The 21,333-nt window shown below is 38.1% G+C and overlaps 3 protein-coding genes across 3 annotated transcripts; all 3 read left to right on the top strand.

The window, feature by feature from the left end:
* Positions 1–1,571: 1,571 nt before the first annotated feature.
* On the top strand, positions 1,572–17,533 carry LOC105396585 (probable serine/threonine-protein kinase kinX). The gene is made up of 9 exons (XM_038111115.2): positions 1,572–1,789; positions 2,692–4,647; positions 5,148–5,315; positions 5,961–6,162; positions 13,681–13,894; positions 14,905–15,032; positions 15,506–15,639; positions 16,319–16,406; positions 17,067–17,533. The coding sequence occupies exons 1-9, from the start codon at positions 1,726–1,728 to the stop codon at positions 17,104–17,106; spliced, it is 2,994 nt and encodes a 997-aa protein (XP_037967043.2). The 5' UTR covers positions 1,572–1,725; the 3' UTR covers positions 17,107–17,533.
* LOC125490862 lies at positions 7,812–9,137 on the top strand. The gene has a single exon (XM_048631240.1). It carries the CDS (start codon positions 8,181–8,183, stop codon positions 9,135–9,137), a length of 957 nt encoding a protein of 318 aa, XP_048487197.1. The 5' UTR covers positions 7,812–8,180.
* Positions 9,288–10,578, top strand: LOC125490863. The gene has a single exon (XM_048631241.1). The coding sequence runs from the start codon at positions 9,288–9,290 to the stop codon at positions 9,840–9,842; it is 555 nt and encodes a 184-aa protein (XP_048487198.1). The 3' UTR covers positions 9,843–10,578.
* Positions 17,534–21,333: the final 3,800 nt, after the last annotated feature.

Here is a 21,333-nt window from a genome sequence, read left to right as displayed (position 1 = left end):
GAAATCGATAAAATTAAATTATGTGACTCCAAGTCACTTCAAGACTCTCAAGAGTCGACATCACTGGTAGTGTTTTTTCCTCAATGGGTAGGTACCTGTTGGTGTAATTACAAATTATTTACTAAGTGCCATCTATGGGAGTTTTTGTGAACGACGTTAAATACCTACTACCAACTTCTCATTCTCAGTAACAGTTATAGGGAGTAGTTAAGCATGTCATGGGCAGATGGCACTGCAATAAATGCCTGGGATAAAACACGAACTTCGGGGCTTCAGTGTGTTCTGTAGGTACAGTCAACAAAAGAGATAAGTTCCTATATCCTCCAGTGCAAAAAGTTTAATGCTTAAAGGTCCCGGGTTCGATTTGGGTCTTAAATTTTAATCCAAAAATATGTCTATTCTCAAATATATATTCCAAATATACCTAGGAATGATATTAATTTGGAAAAGTTGGATTACTAAAAGGCATAATAAAAACAAAAACAAATTGATTAAGACGATACACTAACTAAATACTAGTCCAATTGAACAGTTGGTTGAGTAATACACATAAATATATTGTAAATACTTAATGTGCAATTTATTTATATAAGCATAATAATAGTAGATCATACAAAATGAGTCACGATTCACGAACCGGTAAATTTTTAAGTATATACAAGGTATTGTATCGAACTATATTTATCATATTTTATTATTGTTTAACAAGTTATCCATAAAATTAAATTACTTACAAATGTTCTTGATCAATGTCACACCAAGATACATAGATCTGAATGTATCTCTACGGTATTTTTAAATAGATTATATTTACGAATACGTTGACTTATGGGACATTCTGTATAGGTACCTACGTAGTATCAGTGTACCTAACTCATAACTATTATTTTTACTTACGTGGTTTCCCTAAAAGGCGACATCAGAAATGAGGTAGATAATTCGTAAGATTACTCAAGTCAGTATCCGACATAGCATTTGTAGCAGTGAACCTGCCATATATGCCGATGAACCGTAGACCGATGAGGTGAAGGGGCGGGGACCAGGAACAGGCAACCGTAGCGTGGGACGCCCTCCAGGCCGATGGGCCGATACGACCTTATAGACCGGCAGTGGCTGGATGAGGAAGGTCGAGGACAGATGGCTCCTTAGGAGGAAAGGCCTATGCCGACTATTGCGGGCTGATGATGATAATGATGTTATTTTTACTTTGTAACACATAATAGATAACAATATAATATTTACTTACCTACTTAGACCAAGCTATAATTATTTGATTATCTTAACAATTTAATTACTTATGTACTTACGGCTGTTTAATTCTTAGAACAATAAACAAACAACAAATTTGTACCTAAAACTCCTAAAAGCAAGCATTATATTCATATAATCAGCGACCAGTCAAATTGCTCACTCAGAGATTCAGAGAATTTGCAATTGGGGAAAAATATCGCCAACATGAATACAATAAATAATAATATACACTTACATAGACGACAACAAAAACAGTGTTTTTGTCACCTCAATATTATCGCTCAGTCTTCGACTTGAATAGATAAACACAAGTTATCTTGCGACTGTATCGACTCGTATCACCTAGCCAGTTGTGTGAAATATTCTATACAATACACTCGTGCAGTTAAATAAACGATTATCTTTGCTATCAAAGGATTAAATATAGTTGAAATTATATTATTTTTATGCGTGCAATGTGTTATTGATACGATAATGAGGAGAGTGTTGGTTTTTGCGCTTTTGTTCGCGGTTGCGGCCGGGAGCTTCAAGGCATACGGTAAGGAACTATAAACCCCGACGAAAAAGAGGGGTGTTATAAGTTTAACGTGTATGTGTGTGTTTTTTCTGTCTGTGGTAAAGTAGCTCCGAAACGGAACTGATTTTCGATTTGTTTTTATAGGTAATGTTCTTAGCTATATTTTATCCAAATAGGCTTACTCGTTGAAAAGTTATGCGACTTTAAGTGTTTCTGAATTTCGTGGTGTTCAATGTTGGTTAGGTTACATTTATAAGTAAAGTAGTAGATGTTCAAAAGTAGAAAATAGTAGATATACCTACCGGGGCGCCTAGCTTATCCGGACACCTGTTTATCCGGATATCGCGGTAATCCAAACTAAAAATACGCTGATTGCGGTATTGAAGTGGATAAGTACTAAAGTGTTCTATAATATTCAATTTCTGTGGGGGTACAAGCTTAGAAAAGCAGTTCAGACCTTGAGGATATGCACAAAGGATCCATTCCAGAGAGCCAGTTGCACCTGGCTTTCTCGATTGGAACCTTTGTGCATATCACATTTCCCTCCACTGCGAATTGGTGGGTTCACACATTTAGATTAGCTAATTATAGTTATTCAGGGTTCCTCACGATATTTTCTTGCACCGTAAGAGCGACTGCATACAGTCAGTGCCGGGATTCGAACACGCATTGCAGACCACTCTATACTAGACAACTAACAAATATTTTTTTCTTTAAGTAAAGTATGAAAAAATGCAGTTTAGCTGCATTATGACAAAAGATACTCAGCAGCCCAATCAGATTTCAGCTGTTTACATCTACATACCAAATTACATAATAATTGGACCAGGTGGTTTGCGATGAAAGTGTAACAATATTCCATCTATTAGACACAAAGGTACTTACTTATCAAATAATCTAAACCAAATTTTTTTCACATTTAGATGATGATTACTACTACAACGATGATACGCTGGACACCTACTACGACGATAACGTTAAGGAACAAATGAAGGATGCAGCACCAGCCAATGATGATGAAAAAAATTTAGCTGAATCCTCTGAAAATAGTGACTCTAAAGGTGACGAAGTTAACATGCCTGAAGGTAATGTTGATGAACAAGTCGAAGACAATATTCCTTTAGAAAATGTTGATGTAGGCGATAATGTGCCTATGGACAATGTTGACGAAGGATTCAATGTCCCTGAAGACAATATTCCACTAGAAGAAAATATTCCTGAAAATAACAGCCAAGAAAATGCTAACGATGACCCTGAAGCACGAGCAATGGACTTAGGTATAGACAAAGAAGTTGATACAGACATTGAAGAAGTTCAAAATTTTGATGAAGAGCCAAACAAAAAAGATTACGAAGATTTGGATACCTTAATAGAGCCTGTAAAGAATGATGAAGATGACTCCCAACAGCAATTGGATAAAAAAGATAATGATGATGTACCAGTTTATGCCGAAAAGGATGCCATGGACTTAAAAGTGGAAAAAGACATCAAAAAGTTTTTGAATCAGGATGATACAAAACAAGAAAATGAGGATAACACATTTGATGATACTGACTATCAAGTAGAAGATAATAGATCTTCACAAGAAGATAAACTAGACATTGGGGTAGAACAACCGAAACCCTTATCTCCTGAGTTACGTGACGAACAACCTAAAGAAATATTACAAGAAGCTCAAGAATTGATTAACGAGGACAGTGAAAGTCATATAGATGTAGGTGATGAGGAAGTTGGTGAGCAAATAGCAGCTGTGAACGAAGAAGCACTTAATGAAGATAACCAAGTTGATGCTGAAAACAAAGAAGAGTCACTGCCTTCAGCGGAAAATGTAGAAAATGTCGAAGAGAATAAAGACGATAATGTAGATGAAGATGAACAGATAGATTCTAGTGAAATTGACGACGAAACGGTACAAAAAGCATTCGATGAATTAAAAGATGATATGGATTCTTTGTTTGAGACCATTGACAAACTGGCAGAAAGTGGTGGTGACGTTGCAGCATCCGATGAAGATATTGCTAAAGGCGATGCCAGGGACTACGAAGAGAAGTATGATAAGGTTGCAGAAAACGATGAAGATATTGCTAAAGACGATGTAAGAGACTATGATGAAAAGTATGATAAGGTTGAAGAACCCAATGAAGAGATTGCTAAAGACAATGTGAGAGACTACGAAGAGAATGATGAGAAAGATGCAGAACCCGACGAAGAGATTGCTAAAGAAAATGTCAGAGACTACGAAGAGAAGTACGATAGGCCTTTCAACGAAGAAACCATTCTGAGACAGCGAGAAGATTACTACGATGAAGTTGACGGTGACTCAGACAAATTGTTTGAAGATGTAGCTGACGATGCTGCAAACGAAGACAAGAAAGAGCCAGCTGTCCCTGTACCGTACGGTGATGACGCCATAGTTGAAACCCAGAATAACGAAGAAAAAGAAAAGATGATCGAAAATCCTGAAGCCGATGACACAATAGATGAACCCATCGCCAACCTGAACAACAACGAAGGAACAAATGAAGATCAGCCTCTGGATAACGCAGAAGCTAACATTCCCGAGGACCATCCAGTAGAAGACCTGCCAGCTGAAGAATTATCCAGCGCAGAACTCAACGACATGATGACTCAATTCGCTGTTGAGCACAGTGACGATTTAGACGTCAACGCCGAAAACTTCGATCGCAACATAGCTCCAGTGTTCATAACTTTGAAACACGATGAAGTGACTGTGATAGAGAGCCCTAACTATCCTAAGCCGTATCCTACGAACAACATCATAGACTGGGTGATTGATGGAGAGGGGCATGGTATTGAGATGAACGTAACCGATCTGGCTGTGAATGGATTCAGTGGGGACTATCTGCTTGTTAAACCAGGTAAGTGCATTGTTAATATCTAGCTACTTTATTTTATTCCGCATTTAGCCTCTGAGGAAGACCTTTATCGGTAAAGTACTTTACGTAAGCTAATATACAATAGTTTAGCCATTGAAAAATCTATTGATAGTTAGTAATTAGTAGGTAGTTATGTACTTTTATGTAACATGCAGCCGGCGTGCAGAACAAAGTTTCCTAACATATATAAAATGTACCTTCTGATAAATATTTATTATAAATCCAACAGTCAGGCACTAGATCTCTAGAGAGTAAAATTTATCTATGAACAGGAATCACACGAATAAATTGATTCCTATAACACCATCATCATGTTCTATTCAACCTTTGTTACATATCCCCCTAATTTTAGGCAGCCTAGCTTCCGTGTAAATTTGATCAGCAAGCCTGGATTTACATCTACTGCTAAGCCATCCAAGCCTATAACAGCATAAATCCAAAAATATTCCTCGAACACTCGCCTAACCCTCATCTACTTCCAGGCGGCATCGACGAGTCGGGCCACGACGGCCTGGTGTTCTCGTACCAGCTGCGCCGCGAGAGAAAGTACAGGTTCCTGGATGTCGACCGCATTTTCATCAGGTTCGAGGCCAAGAGAGGGTTCGCGCTGCCCACGAATAGAGGGTTTAGCATCTCGGCTAAGATGATACGTAAGTTGTACACGATCAATTCATCATGATGATTATTTACACCAAAATATAATTTTAAAGACACCGATGTAAGTCAAATAAGTAACAGAAATATAACCAAGGGTAACCTAGAAAGGCAGCTTGTGGCAGCTTTTTCCATAGAACAACGCGGACTCGGGTGTACCATTCATACTCAATGGCTTTTTCATATTATTAGCAATATTAGTGACATATTTTCAACATATTTTTCATGAATTCGACATCTTTACGCTCGCCTAAACTCTGAACCAAAGAACAACGCGGACTCGGTCGTAACGCTCTGAACCGATGACCTTAGATAGATTATATAGATAGGGGCTGGATGAGGCTGTGCCACTCCTTGAGGCTATGGCTTAAGGCCTATGCTGACAGAGGGTGATTACGGGCTGATGATGACGACGACAACCTATTAATAACCAAATAGCGCAATTATAATAATAATAAATAGGGGTCGAAGTGGTCGCCATGGCCGAAATCGGTCGGACCAATCACCACAGGAGAATAACTAGTCTTTTATGTTCTAACCCCATGGCTTACTTCTTGTACAAGTCTAGAGCCAACCCTTCTCCACTCATGGGACTCTTAACGTACCATCAGCAAACCTCACCACTTCACCTATCCCCCCAGTGCCACCCCGCGCCACCACCGAGCCAGCTCCAGAACCAGAAGCCCAGCCCCTTCAGCCACCGCGCGCCACCACCCGCGTCCACCTTTCGGGACTCACCAAGACCCAGTTCCAGAACGTCACTGAAGACTTCAGGCTGCTGGTGGCTGACATGGCCACCATGTACATAGCGAGAGAGGGATTGGAAGCGGGAGAGACGGACACGTGAGTTGATTTGTTTTTAACACGCGTCGAAATATATTTAACGTGACTATGTATCTGTGTGGTAGCGTAGCTCCCAAGCGGCTGAACCGATTTTGATTTGTTTTTTTTTTGGGTCAACTCATAGGTAATGTTATCCGCGATTGTCCTTATATAGACATATTTTAATCGAACGCACATAGTTGGCCGTAAATAAGGAGAAGGCTATTCTACTTCGATGTAAATAACTTGGAATTAAAAAAAAGCTGAACGAAGCATTATTTCAAAAGAAACTTTTTACCTACTTATATAGCTTGCAGTTACTTATCCATCGTTTTGTTTTGATAAAGTCACCGAATCAAAATTTAGATTTGTCATTGTCAATCAAACATTTTTAGAAGATCGATAGCATTACATTTTATCAAAGCTATTTTGAATATTTAGGACTTTGTACCTTTGTAAAGAAAGTGTTCTTCGTATTCTACGGTATGAAAGTCAGAGTTACTACTGGTACTAGTTATTATTTTGGGAAGTTACGAACCACTATTCTATTAGGTATATCGTCCATAACAATAAATAAGTGTGTTATACACTCACGGGCAATGAAAAGGTTCCACTGAGAAAAACACCAAATTACTCCTAAACGGAAAATAATAATAATAATAAATAATAAATTCATTTATTTCAAGTAACCACGGACTCATAATATAAAACATTAAAAATTACATTTACACATTAAAAATACAATTTACACATAGAACACAAACAAAATCGGAGGAACAAATTAACAGAAAATGGAAAAGGCTAGCTTCTGAAACATTGAAGTACATTTAACAGAGCATTAGAATATTACCAACTAAAAACAGTAATATTTTGTTAAAATTTTAAATTAAATGTGTGAGAAAATTGGGGTTGTTTGGTGTCGAAATTTTGTGAGTGGAACTGTTTCATTGCCCGTGAGTGTATGATTATATACGTTAATGAAATTCTACGTTATATACCTATAAGTACGTACCTACCTTTCACCTATCATATTTGATAATAATTTATTAAAAACACTAAATATAAACTTATTTATCAACAGTAGATTACAAAAGCGAACAATGCACGATATTATAGGAAACAAAGAATACATTCAAATGAATAGTGATTCACAATGTCTATGTGTTTTGAAGGAAAAACTATGAAAAGTATACCTACATTATGCTATGAATCATGCTGTTTAATACTTCTTCTTGGTAAAGTACCTACTCAATATCACTATCAGGGAGTTCCCATATTTTTTTGGGAATTGATCTAGAATATTTCCTAATCTAACTCGAGACTTTCATCTTCTTAATCTGGTCAAGTTTTGGCTACGAGTCTATTTCCGTCTTGTGAAAGATGTTTAATATAGTACGCTCAACCACAAGTTCACATGCAACCCGCAACCTGCCCCCCACTGTACCCACAGGTGACCGTGTTATTTTCATTTTGTACGATGACCTAGTGAGAGGCGTGACGTCACATCTGACCCAATTCCACGCAACTTATCTAACCGAATATACCGGGGAAATACTCGACTTATATAATATATACGAACAAAAGTCACAGAAATAACGACAATGAAAACACTGGCTGGTATTAAAAATATACAATTTTAAATGAAAAGATTGAAGGGCGAGAGAAAACAAAACACGGTTTGTAAAGCTTTGGGAGAGGAAACTCGTGTTGGCTTCACCACGCATGCGCCAAGCCCAGTCCGCGCCGGCGCGCTGGCGACGTCACGTCTATTCCCGTAGTGCCAGTACAAAACCGCTTTACACGCTGAAATCAAACGCTTTTACACGAAAAATCACAACAATACACTCTGTAGCTTTTAACAAAAAAAAAACACAATCGCGTAGTATTACATCGCGCGCGGTAAACAAACGAGGGTGATAAACGCAGTGGTGATAAATAATTTGAAAACGTGCTAGCCCCGAAAATGCGCCAATGCGTCACGCGAAAAGTAACCACACCAGCATCAATCGTCTTCTTCTAGTGCCGAAATAATCACCAAAATGTTGCCGTTAATTGATAAGAACAACTTCGCGATCAGTGCCGCGGTCACCGTGACCATGCAACTGATATTCTTCCTCACAGCCGCCGTGTCTCAGAGTGACAGGATGACAGACTTCACCGGTGGTGCCAACTTCATCATCATAGCTTTACTCACCTTCTTCCTCGGCCAGAGCGGCAGTGGGCTCAAGTCCTACGACAGTCGACAACTCATGGTGACCGCGTTTGTTTGCGTGTGGGGCATCCGATTGTCTGGGTACTTGCTCTATAGGATCTACTACATCGGCAGAGACAAACAATTTGAGGACAGAAGGAGCAACACCATCAGATACGCCGTGTATTACACCTTCCAGGCCTGTTGGGTGTTCATAGTCTCTTTACCTGTTATCATAATAAATTCTCCGCACCATTCGTATCCCAAATCGCCTAAAACTATGACGACTTTAGACTCGGCTGGCGCAGGGGTGTTTGTCATAGGGCTGTTGATAGAGACGTATGCTGATCTACAGAAATTCGCCTTCAGACAGGAGCCAGCCAATCAGGGCAAGTGGTGCAACGACGGCCTCTGGGGACTGTCGCGACATCCGAACTACTTCGGCGAAGTGGTCCTCTGGTGGGGCATATTCATCATATCGCTAAACGTGTTAAAAGGCGTGGAATGGGTCGCAATATTATCGCCTCTATTCATAATGTTCATAATCCTGTTCTTATCAGGAATACCTTTGCTGGAACGGTCGGCGGACGAAAAGTACAGAGATAACCCAGATTACTTGTATTATAAGCAGTCCACGTCACCGCTGATACCGATTCCGAACGCGATATACGTGGAAGTGCCCAAGTTCTTGAAGGCGATGTTGTGTTGCGAGTTCCCGATGTACGACTCGACCCAGGAAGAGTTCCCAGTGCCGACCATCGTGACCGAGACAACGAGCATCTCGATGGTGCAGTCGCACACATAGCTAGGAAAGTCCGCGGTGGACGCCGCGGCCAAAACAATCACCAACCACGTGAGGAAAGTAGAGGAGAAACCATTGTGATATACGCCGGACGAGAAAGAGACAAAACGTTTTCCAACAACGCTCAATTTGAAACAGAACTCGAACTTAGACATGATGTTGCACAACAACCGCATGGAAAACTTGAGGAAAAGTAGAGAAATAGCTTTAGACTTAATAGAAGACACCAAAGATCTTTTTGAAGGTATTTTCGTTGATAAAAGTCCGTCTGCAAGTGCAGTTAGAAAAAGAGGGAAAGTTACTCCCGATAGCGCAATAGACGTAGATATAGGCCCTAGCACTAGTACTGACAGGAAACATACAGAGTATGTAAAGTATGGTAAAATTACCTTTGACACAACTGCAATATTACATCACTACCCGCAGAATCGTAAATCTAGTGCAACTAGCAACCACTGCGCGGATGCAGGCAAAAACGTACCAAACAAATCAGACCTTAATCTACCTCTGAAGGTAAACAGCATCGAAAACAACAACGATGATAAATCAGAAAACAAAGAAACGCCGGTAGTGGGAGAGAAAAAAACTGAAGTCGTTACGAATAATAACGGCACAAACACAGTTGCCAAAGTAGATTGTTTGGTGAAATCAGATAAAGGGACAATACTTGTAAACCCAGTTAAATTTACAGAAGAAAAACTAGTATGAGATTTGGAGACCTCATTTTTTTCGGTCCATTTTAGATTAAGCCGCCTCTGGTACCATTCCCTGAGCCGTTATACCCGCAGACGTAAAATAAAAACAAAAGACATATCCATATACGAAATGCTGTAAATATTGTAAAGAAATTCGTCAAAAAGACTGGTGTCGTAGAAAAAACTAAATAGAAATAAAAAGAGCTATTGTAAAATAATAATTCTTATGATAAAATCCCGTTGTTGTGTCTAGATTACTAAAATATAGAATTTTTAAAATAGATAAATATTTTAAAATATTCCAATCCGTCTTAAAAAAATGCGAAATTTTATTAACTACTAGTGAAGGAGCTTAGCTGCTAATCAATATGGTAAGTCACTTATCTACTTCCTTATCAACATGCTCAATGTATCTATCTGTATAATATATACTGCCTACCAATAGAAATATTCAATAAAATCACATGACATCATCATAATACATTCACGATGTCGTTAGGTGCTGAAGTACAAAATTACTGATGACATTGTTAGCAATGCAAACATAATGCGTTAGATGCAGACCAGGTATTTGTATATTTTATTAACCAATTCAATAAAACAAATTCAAAGGTTACTGAACTGATTAAAACGAAATTATTTATACTTAATTAACTTTTTCGCTACACATTGATAAGAAACAGAAGTCCGTTCCATTGCCAATCAATCAATCACTGTTAAATCTTTTCACGTTAACATACATTTTACAATAAAAAAAACTACGCAACGTAGATCTTCCGCATTCATAAACTGTAAACAAACAGAGTGAAAACATTTCAGTCAGTACTACAACTACGATCCACGCCGAGCAATGAAAAAAATCTAGTGGCATATATATGGGACGGCAATGGCAGGCTATTTCATTGCTCTTGTGTTTATAATACTTTGTAGGGAGCGATGGTGTTTTATTTTATTGAATACTGAAATATAGTGTGCTGTTACTGTCATTTTGTACTGAGTTTGATTCTTTTTTATATAAAAAAGTAAGCCAATGCAATCAAAAGAACATAATAAAAGCTATACATTGTAATAATTCATGGACATTTATATTTTAAATGGCTTCTCTGTATCGAAATGGCTTTGAGCTCAGCATTTGGCTCTAGACTATATAGACTACTTCACTAAACCATTGGTTTTGAACTGTAAATGTGTTTCATTCTATCTCATATAATTTTATGCAGCACTGAATTTGCATATAGATGGAGTACTGAATGCAATAAGTCTACTGCACTTTCGTATTCAAATTGGACACTTTGTATGCTGGCTCTGCGCCAAAAAGCGCGCCCTACAGGCTACAGGCCTACGTGTTTTGAAACTGCCGTAGGGAATACTCCGTCTGAAAGATAGCTTCCGCAACGAAGTGTGATCACTATACCTCAAACAAATACATATATCATACATATGCTCACGACTGTAATCCCCGAAGAGGTAGTCAGCAGAGGTGACTCGAAAGCGAGACATCCACTTTTCGCTGTACATTTGTCCACGGGATTGGTCGCGAGCCGTATGGCTGTTTTTAGAATGAGTACTCGTACAATGCACTTAGGGTACACATCTACATTTATCTTTGTGTACGGGTTTCCTCACGGTAGCTATACACTAGTAATGTGTCCGTAAGCCAAAAACTTTTGAAAGAACTTATACCAACAGAATTACTTATTAAAAAAAAAAAAAACAAAAAACACGCACTCACGCCTTGTACTAATGTACTCCCTTGCGGGGTAGGCAGAGGTGCATTGCTGCACCCACTTTTCGCCAGAGTGTATGTTAGTCCCAATGTAATAGGGGGCGGGCCTATTGCCATTTTACGGGCACATCCAAGACCCGAGAACAAATATCTGTGTTTAAACAAATATCTGCCCCGGCCGGGAATCGAACCCGAGACCATCGGCTCAGTAGTCAGGGTCACTAACCACTACGCCATTCGGTCGTCTTATTAATTACTTATTAATGTCTTATTAATTAAATTACTTATTAATAACTGAAAATTCTCGATCTAGTCATCGCTCAAACACAGAAAACCTATTTTTATCAGATCAGTCTTATAGGTAAACAAACTCACAAATAATTTACAGATACACACAGTCATCTCAAACTTACATCACCCCTTCTCTAACACCTCTGTCAATGGGGAGTGAAAACATTTGTAATTGGGAAACGAGTTGCAATTAAAATACGTTTCCGAGCCGCTGGCGCCGCGCCAAGCTATTGTAGTGTGTGTGTGTTTGTGTGTGTCCTGAAACATCCGCAGGAAAGGCTATATAAATAATTAGTGGAATTTTTCACGGTGATCGATCGTTCATTGACCAATGGTTTTTCGGCATACCCTACCACCTACACATCGAAAGTAAAATTAAATGACTAAAAAACTAAACATAATTATTTTTTGATAAAGAATCAATTCAAAATTTTGTAATTGTAGTACTAATCTGCTTCCATAAATACACTCACACACAAACAATATACCACTCAAGCCTTGTACCTACTAATGCATGGAATAGGCAGAAGCGTATTGCACCATCCACTTTTCCCCAATGTTGTGTTTTAGTCCGAATGTATCATTCTATTCTGTAGGCATGTATGTATAGGGACATTACATAAGTCGCTTTATTCAAAGTGACTGCTACATTGTCTTGTTTTATCTTTCTTTCAGCATAATAAATGCAATTGGGTCACGACAAGAGCGCTATGCATCCTTGTAGTTGATGGTAAATAGATAAATGCAATGCAATTTTTATAAAATTTATTTTAAAAACTTTTTATGATGTTGTGAGTGTTTGTGACATGGTGACAGAAACAACAGCTAGACTTGGATTTGTCACTGTGCGTGGTTAAAGGATTGACAAGTCATAAGGCCCAGTTTTTTGATCCGTGGTCAACTTTAAAGTTTGTGCATTTTTAACAAATGGTTGAGTTAACTAGGGATCAAAAAACTAGCCATAAGTAAGCAACTGACAAAAAGCAAGCCTCTTCTATGATATTTTCAAAAAAAGCAAGCGTTGAAATTATAACGATATCTTCTTGTTGCAATGATATGAGCTACAAATGTATTAAAACCGTCAATTCAATTTCATTGGCAAACAGCCAAACTAATTTGAGATTTTAGTGTGTGTCCAGCGAAAGTTATTGTGGTATGAATATGATTTTTGTGGTTTCGGGATTATGTTTTATTGGATATTCTGAGTTTAATGGTGTCGTAACAAATACTACTTTCCTGCATTTGAATCATCTTCCTTCTATAAAGTTCGTAGCTAATAATATAGATATAAACTTTTGTTCTTTGACAATGTTTTTATGAATGAATATGAGTTTGTTTGCAAGATACAGATACAGTGCTAATCACAGTTATTAACACTGCTACTTTGTATTGATGGTAACGGCACGGGTATTATAAAAACACACACGAAGAAATATGCGTATTTTGGCAATAATTAGTCCACCCTTTGTTACACTATGTACAATTATCTAATCTAACATTACTGAATATATCCCATAAGTTCAAGATTTGAATGGTTGAATAGAACTCTCAGACTCACCCCTTTAGGTTTATGTCTAGTTGCACCATAGTCTGTTTGATCCAATGACAAAGGAATAAAGAGGTTTGATCATAAAAACCCCTGTTACATTGTAATGTCATCAATTATACGTCATCTGCATATTAAATTCTGACTTTTGACACATCTGACAGAATGTGTCAAAAGTCAACGACTAATCCCTTGTAGTGATCTAACAGAGTATGGTGAAACTGCGGCTTAGTATACCACTTTTGCAATACCCTGCGAATTCACAAATATTTTTACCTCTATCCCCAGCGCGGAAGTGACCCAGATCACCGGCACATCGTCCTGCAACCAGCAGTGGCCGGGCGCGGCGCGCTGCCTCGCCGTCCACTTCGGAGTGCCACTAGATGGCGCTGATGATGAGGAGAACACCTTGGGCCTGACGGAGAGACAGCTGGAGGAGATGTGGAGGAGATACGTGGAGGTTGATCCGTTTAAGACTCGGCTGAGGCGGATGGGGTTGGAGGTTAGTTGTGTTTTGTTTCAAGAAGAGGAGCGTTTACACAAGTGACTAAGGCTGTTTTTAACAGTATGCGTATTTCACCACGCACGCGGGATGGCACGCCATTTTCCCGCATCTCGTCTGCATATTCCACGCGTTACAATAAATACTTGTGTGAACTCGTGCGGGGCACTCCCGCGTGCGTAATCCAATCCGCATGCTGTTAAAAACAGCCTGAAGCCTATATGAAAATCACGATTTAAATGGCCTATTAAAAGGTGTCCTAGGTGACTGAAAAACGTGGCACTGCGATGCGCTGTTTTCACATGAAAGACATTAATTATTATTATTGCCTTTGATGACAAGATAGAAATATAATTTCAATAATGCCTTCGAGGGCTTCACTATTGACTAGCATCGCAAAGTTTATATCTTACCGACTTGTTTTGTTTTGCATCTGAACATCACTGGAATTTCCGATTTGCGTACATAATCATTAATCAACTAACGTGTTTTTCTTAGGAATTACGTCTGGCGACATTATTTATATCTGGGGCAAAGAGTAAATTATTATTTATCAGCACTTCACAGAATGTAAACACAGACGAGAAAGTAATTAACCCCCTGATATAACCAGATCTTTTATAATCGTGTCCACTTGTGATGACCTTCTGGTAACGGAGATTTGTCATCTTTCTTTTCTTATCATTTTCTATTTACTTACTTGTGTGTTTCAAAGTTTCAAGTGTTTGGTTCAAATAAAAGAAATTGCATTATTTCTGACACAGTTGCACAACTGATGACGCCTTAAAAAATAAGTTAAAAGCAATACAGCGTTTTTTTCCATTCTTTCAAATACGGACATGTAGTCGTATATTTATGTAGCACCCCAGAGGTGCAGAGGGTCTCCACTAACAGCCGCCACTTCCATACCTTCGGCTGTACTTTTGACTTCGCTCCGACTGAGCCCAGTCCATACTAATAAACTTTCACGTTTATACCATATTGCTCACCTCTTCCCCCTTTGTCTCCAGGAGTACCAAGTCCCGTCGACCACGGCCGCTCTAGCGGTCTGGCTGGTGCTTGGGTCCGGCGCGGCGCTGGCTGCCGGTCTACTGGCCGTGCTGCTGTGGAGGTGGAGCTGCATGGAGGACTACACCAGGTAATGTGCTGCTTCTTGGGTGTCATCAGTATCAGAATCAGTCCGTAGTTGTCCATTGCTGGACATAGGCCGCTGCCAAGCAGCGCCACAACACTCTGTCTTCGGCCTTCCTTATCCAGCCACGGGCCGGAGAGCATCCCACGCTATGCTTTTCTGCTAGTAAACTCCACTTAAAAACTCGTTTGCCCCACTTGCGGTACTTCTGCATATATGGCCGACCCAATTGACAGTCAGCGAATGATGCTATTCTGACTGGATAATCCTTGCACCAGAGTTTCGAGGTAATCTTAGTTCTCTGACCTCATTTCTGATGGGCACTTTTTAAAAGACCGTTGCACACTGTGACCAGAAAAATGACCCTAGGCCCTAGATTCTTCCGGAATGATTTTTAGACTCTAATATTCCCTTTAGCCTTAGGTGGACTAGTGGCCAAATAGTCATATTTATTCATCACAATCTTATCACATTTCCAGAATGGGTGCCTACAGCGACACAGACAGCGTGTTCTCTGAGAAGCGCGCGCTGGACCTGTACCCCACCCCGCACCAGGCCATCCCCCCGCTGTACGACCCCGATTACCCCACGAAGCAGAGTGATACTACCAGAGGTGAGTCAGCAATTAGTATTATAGTTATATGTAGTAAAGGGGAGGGCAAACAGTGCCCATTCGCCAGTGCGACCTAAAAGATCTATTGTGACTCCCCTTGCCGAGTCAAATCTCACTCCAGGTCCAGTTCTTTTATAAACCTGAAGATCTTACCGGGAGGGAGAGACCAGTCATCTATAGGGGCTAATTCGTAGCCGTCATGAAGTAAACTACCCTACCGAGCATAGTGCCAGAGGTGAGTCAGCTAATGAGCTGCATTGTTAGTTATCAAGAAACACCTCAAGTTTTGAACACCTGTAGAACTTACGAGTTTTGAGTATTAAGTATTAAGTTTTGACCATTGAGCATTGAGTATTGGGTATTGAGTATTGCGTATTGAGTATTAGTAATTAATAATGATGTAGTGAATGGACACTTTTGATGAAGTCAATTAAAGTCACAGCACACATAATTATTAACTCAAATTCCCTACTGCAACGCCCTAATGGGAATCGTAACGAAATAACTTGAATCCACATTTCCTTGAGTAACGTGAATGAAACTTCTTGAAAGTGACAGGTCTCGATGACATGACTGTGTCTTAACTGGGCTAAAGTACACCACCCACTATCCCTAATCCAAAACAACGATTTCTTCTTAAATATTCACACAACTAATCAAACTGTATAATCTGTTCCAGTGGACCTGGGCGGGCTGGCCAACAAGAGCTACACGCGAGACATGTTCGAACTGGATTCAGACGAGGAGATGACCGGCCCTGAAGACAGGTGCGTATTGCTAGAGGCATAGGGTGTAGATTAGCTTGAAAGTGGCATTAGGCCCGGTTTCCACTAAAGCGGAGAGAAGAGGAGATGTCTAATTTTTCTTCGCTTGATCCATTTCCACCGAAGCTAAGCGGAGAGGAGATGTGGAAATAACGAAATCCGATTGGTTATTCAAAACACATCTCCTCTCGTCTCTGCTTTGGTGGACACCGGGCCTTAAGAGCCGTGAGGAAAATGCTCAAGAGGGGTCGGGCTCGGCTCAGGGGGTTGCTCCATATGACGAAAATCTAAGTTTCGGGGCACGACTCTATCTTGTTGTATTAACGTGCACGATTTCACGACAGCTCTCGTTCGTTCGTTTGTCGTCAGTATTCGTTGGTCGTCAGTATAGAGTAATCCTCCAGGAGAATATTGCTAGTGGCATAGGGAGGAGGTTGGCTTGACGGTGGAAAAATGAAGTGTTGGTGCAGCGCTTCAGAAATATTTAAATTATTTACGGTCGACGAAGTGGTGACAGATCCACTCTGAATCTATTCCGATTTTTGTCATTATACTTACATATAGTCATCAACCATCCTGATTGCCACACCCAATAAAACGCTGGTCTCTGATAAAGGCTTTACCTAATTTCTCAGCTAACATTTTCATTTCATTTTATTTCAGGAGTAGCAGCTTTCAGCCAAAGGACATTTACTCCGCGTAACAGTACCTAACCATGATTTTATTTAGTACAAACGTGTAAATTTTTCCCAACAAAATCTGCAATCAATATTTATTATTTAATTATTTTAAACATAACAGATAACTTAATCAAATAAAAGATACGCGTTTCTTTGGTAATCATAACTTTGGGCTTCTGTTATAGAAGTCTTAACTTAGTTTATTTATGTGCATTTGCAAACAAAATCATGCATTTACTTAATATTATAAAGATCGCGAATCTTGCAATAATTATAAATATTGTTTGCAGTTTTTTTAATGCAATATTAGATTTTACAAAGCCAATGTTGTTGTATTTGTTAATTTAGTTCCAGAATTAAGTTTTACATCGTGATTTATATTCTTAGTTAAGTTTTTAAAAGACCAGTAGTTGAACTACTTACCTATTTTAAATAAAGTTTTTATTTTAATTTGATTTGGTTTCATTTATTTTTTACATCTTATATTATTAGGTTTGCAGTTACAAGCATTTAAACATACAACACATACCTGCTATCATTTTGAGAGAACTGAAAAGGCTTTATGAATAATTAGGTACCTACCTAACATTAAGTATGTCTATTATAAATTTATTTCAACTTCAATTTCATGAATACTTGAACACACAATGTAACAAAGTGATTTTAAAACAATGAATTTGTGTTTTACATGCCCCATGATAAAGTAGTTATTTTATGAATCGCCAAATGTTTTAAAGTCAATTTATGTTTTTTTTAAATTACTAAGTACATAAGTATTTTTATTTATATAATTATTATAAACCCCGGGTTGTGTGGCAGAGTTTAAGACGAGGTTGTGACAATATTTATATAATTTTATTCCAGACTTCATATACACGTGTTTTCATAATGTTGGATTATATTTTAATACCATGCCTTTATCTTTTTATCTAAATAGTCAGTTACTTACATATTTTAATTCATAATGTACATAACATGAAACATAACCCATTTTAAATGAGGTACAGTCAGCTGCGTAAGTAGCACTTTGGTACGGTTCGTGAGTTTGACAAGGTACAGAAGTGTATAGCTACTTATGCAGCTGACCGTGTTGATACTAAAATGGAACTTTGTCGAAAATTTTAAGCTTATTTACTTACATAAATCCTGTTGGTCACTTCATAACCACGATAAAACAATGACAAGTAATTGTTGTCCAAAAAATGGTAATTTGTCCCCTCTTCGGCTTATTTTTATTCGCAAACTGAGGTGACTGCGTTTTCATCTGTCATTTGTTTCATTATAACGACCACTAGAGGCGCTGGTTTGTATGTAAGATTACGCAAATGTCTTCTCAATTTATTCAAATCAAGGAACACAATACTTTTCAAACGAGAAGTTTAAAACACACTGGCACTGGACATAGGCCTCTAAGGGTGCTTACATAGAGAATCGGGCTCCCTGTATCTACCTGTACCGGTAACCTGATTATGCGAAAGCGCTCATGACATTTAAAAATCCGGGAAATGCTCCGCGAGTGAGCGCTTTCGCATAATCAGGTTACCGGTACAGGTAGATACAGGGAACCCGATTCTCTATGTAAGCACCCTAATGCTGTTTACTGCAGCGGTGTTCAGTTGTGCACCCTGTATAAGACCAAAGGTCTACCAACTAGCGATGTCGCTGAAATATCGTCGTCTGTTCAATTGGATTCTGAAAATGTAAGCCTTATTTATTAGTTAATCCGAATGGCTTCCCAGTTACCTACATATCAATCCCACAGTATGAAAATATACCTAAGTAGCTAGGTGTATGGCAATGAAACCTGACTCCTAACAGGTATTTTTCTTATTTTGCGCGGCGTCAGATTTCTTCCCACCCGGCTGTACTGCATAAAGATGTAAAAAAATATTTAGAGCTTCTGAAGTCCACTTCTGTATGATGATATTCAGCCTTATACGAGTACTCTAGTAGTTAACGTTAAATCGCATTTTTTTCGACCAAGCGTCGCCGCACTCGCCGCGTCCCGAACAATCATGGATAGTGTTTGTTTGTCTTATATCGGGTCCAGACATGTATCATTTGCGCGATCCGATCACCGTATCCGTATCGTTGACGCGTATCATGAGCGCGAATGTGGACGGTTCATGATACGCGATCTCGATACGCCGTTATGATACGGCCCACGTCGTGTCGGTTTTTGTCCGATCATCAAAGGAATTATGACTGCTGTGAAGTTACGGATACGGAGCAAATCGAAGGCGTCCACAATTTGATATGGCTCTTGATACAATACTTGGATATGGTACGGTGATCGGATACGGTGATAGGATCGGACAAAGGATACATGTTGGACCCGGCTTTATAATGACATGTTCAAAACGCGCTTGGTCGAGAAGTAAATAATATTTTTCTAAATCCTAAGCCTGTTAAATCCGACCAGATAAGACCAAATTAATTTGCTAATTTATTTATAAATTTAGCTTATGATTAATTATTGCTAAGCTGTACATAAAAATACAAATTAAATAATTATGTATTAGACCAGCATTAAAGTGTGTCCCAAAATTAAATTATAATTTGTTGCCAAATGTTTAACAAAATAGATGTCAATTTAGATTGCCAAATATAACTAAATGTACATTATAGGTAGCTAATCTTTATAGGTGTAATATAATATAGCAGATATAAGAAAGAAATAATATTATTAATTTTAAATGAATATTATGATAGATAGATGGATAAGATTGTTGTCAAACACGCTTTCTCTTAATAAAAGTGCCACCTAGAAACTGTCCTTTAATATTAAATTCTAAAAGAACTGCCCATAAATTAGTGACCCAAAATATTAACTGTAAACTAGAAAATTTGTAAGTATTGTAATAAACATTAGTTCTTCATAGTACCTACCTATGATTGTCTATGTGTCAGTCATGATCTGCCTGGTTTCGTAAAATCACTGACAAAGTTCTACCCTATCAAGTCTAAGTGCAAGCTTTCGACAATCATGCCATGGATAGGAGAAGCCTTTTCTAAAGGGTGTGCTATTATATATGTATAATAATTATTATGTACATAGTTAGCAATCATTATAATTAGCAGTAAGTTCCTCTATTAAAAATATATTTATTTAAGAATCTAATTAGATAGATGTATAGTTAAGGGAATGTTTCTGGATAATTCTATCAATGTTTATAAACAAGTATTATTAAGTAAGTACACAGATGGTTGCAAAAGTGGTCAAGTTAGCCGCACAAGTGAGTCATCTCAGCTCGTCATTCTGAACAACTTAATTGAAAAAATCCTTATTAAATGTCACGTGAAAAATAAAGTACTTAAAAAAAGTCGTTTAATAAAAGTTTTTCAGATTGACCAGTAGTTTGACCCCTTATCGACTCACAAACCCTTTTTTAACACCCTGTATACGTGAATAATTTGAGATAAATATTTGTTAAATTGTATCCCACTTGGAGAACCTTGCCTATGTTTAAATGTTTTCTAAATTCTATCTACTGCTTATAATGATTCTATATAAAATTGTTATGTAATTTGAAAGTATATAAGCTGTAGATAATGAAGTGTCAGTATACATTATTATACCTACTAGGTTTGTAGATCAGTGTGAAGAAAGAGCTAAAATCTTTTAAAATTATTTGATTGAAATTTAGAAAATTTATTTACAAATATGAAAATGGATGTATTATTATGCCTAGAATTAAATTAATATTGCTTTTACATTAAATTTATTTTTATTTACTGCACTATATAATTATATTCATGATCTTGTTTTTTTGAAATGTAATAATGATAGTTTTCAGTTGACAAATCAATACGCATATCTTGATATATTAAGTGAAACAAATACATTTATTAAAAAAAAACAGGTATTTTTTTAGAGTGTATATTAACTTCAGCCGTGGCATCAGTTAGCTCATGGATATTAGGTTGGGCCTGTTACACAATATCTGGACAAAGGCTACCTGTGGGATTAAAGATAGAGTGACAGCATAATATAACTCTCTGTAATTTTGTTTTAGGCATGTCCTTTATCCCTTATCCCTCACGTAGCTATTATCCAGACATTTTAAAACAGGCCCTTAAGTATCTTTATATTATTAATCGTTTTTTAAGCTTCATGCACGCATCGAAAACCATACATCTAAAAAGTATACAGTTAAGTACATAATGACGAAGTCAAGTCAATATCGGATTAGTTCTCATTAGTGCCCTCACGAAATTCGTGCTTCCTTCCCAGAGCGAGCGGCGCTATT

This window comes from Plutella xylostella, chromosome 28 (genome assembly GCF_932276165.1).
Source record: "Plutella xylostella chromosome 28, ilPluXylo3.1, whole genome shotgun sequence".
In the NCBI taxonomy this organism is placed as follows: Eukaryota; Metazoa; Arthropoda; class Insecta; order Lepidoptera; family Plutellidae; genus Plutella; species Plutella xylostella.
Note: the sequence above shows the minus strand (reverse complement) of the source record. Positions and strands in the feature narration are given on the sequence as shown.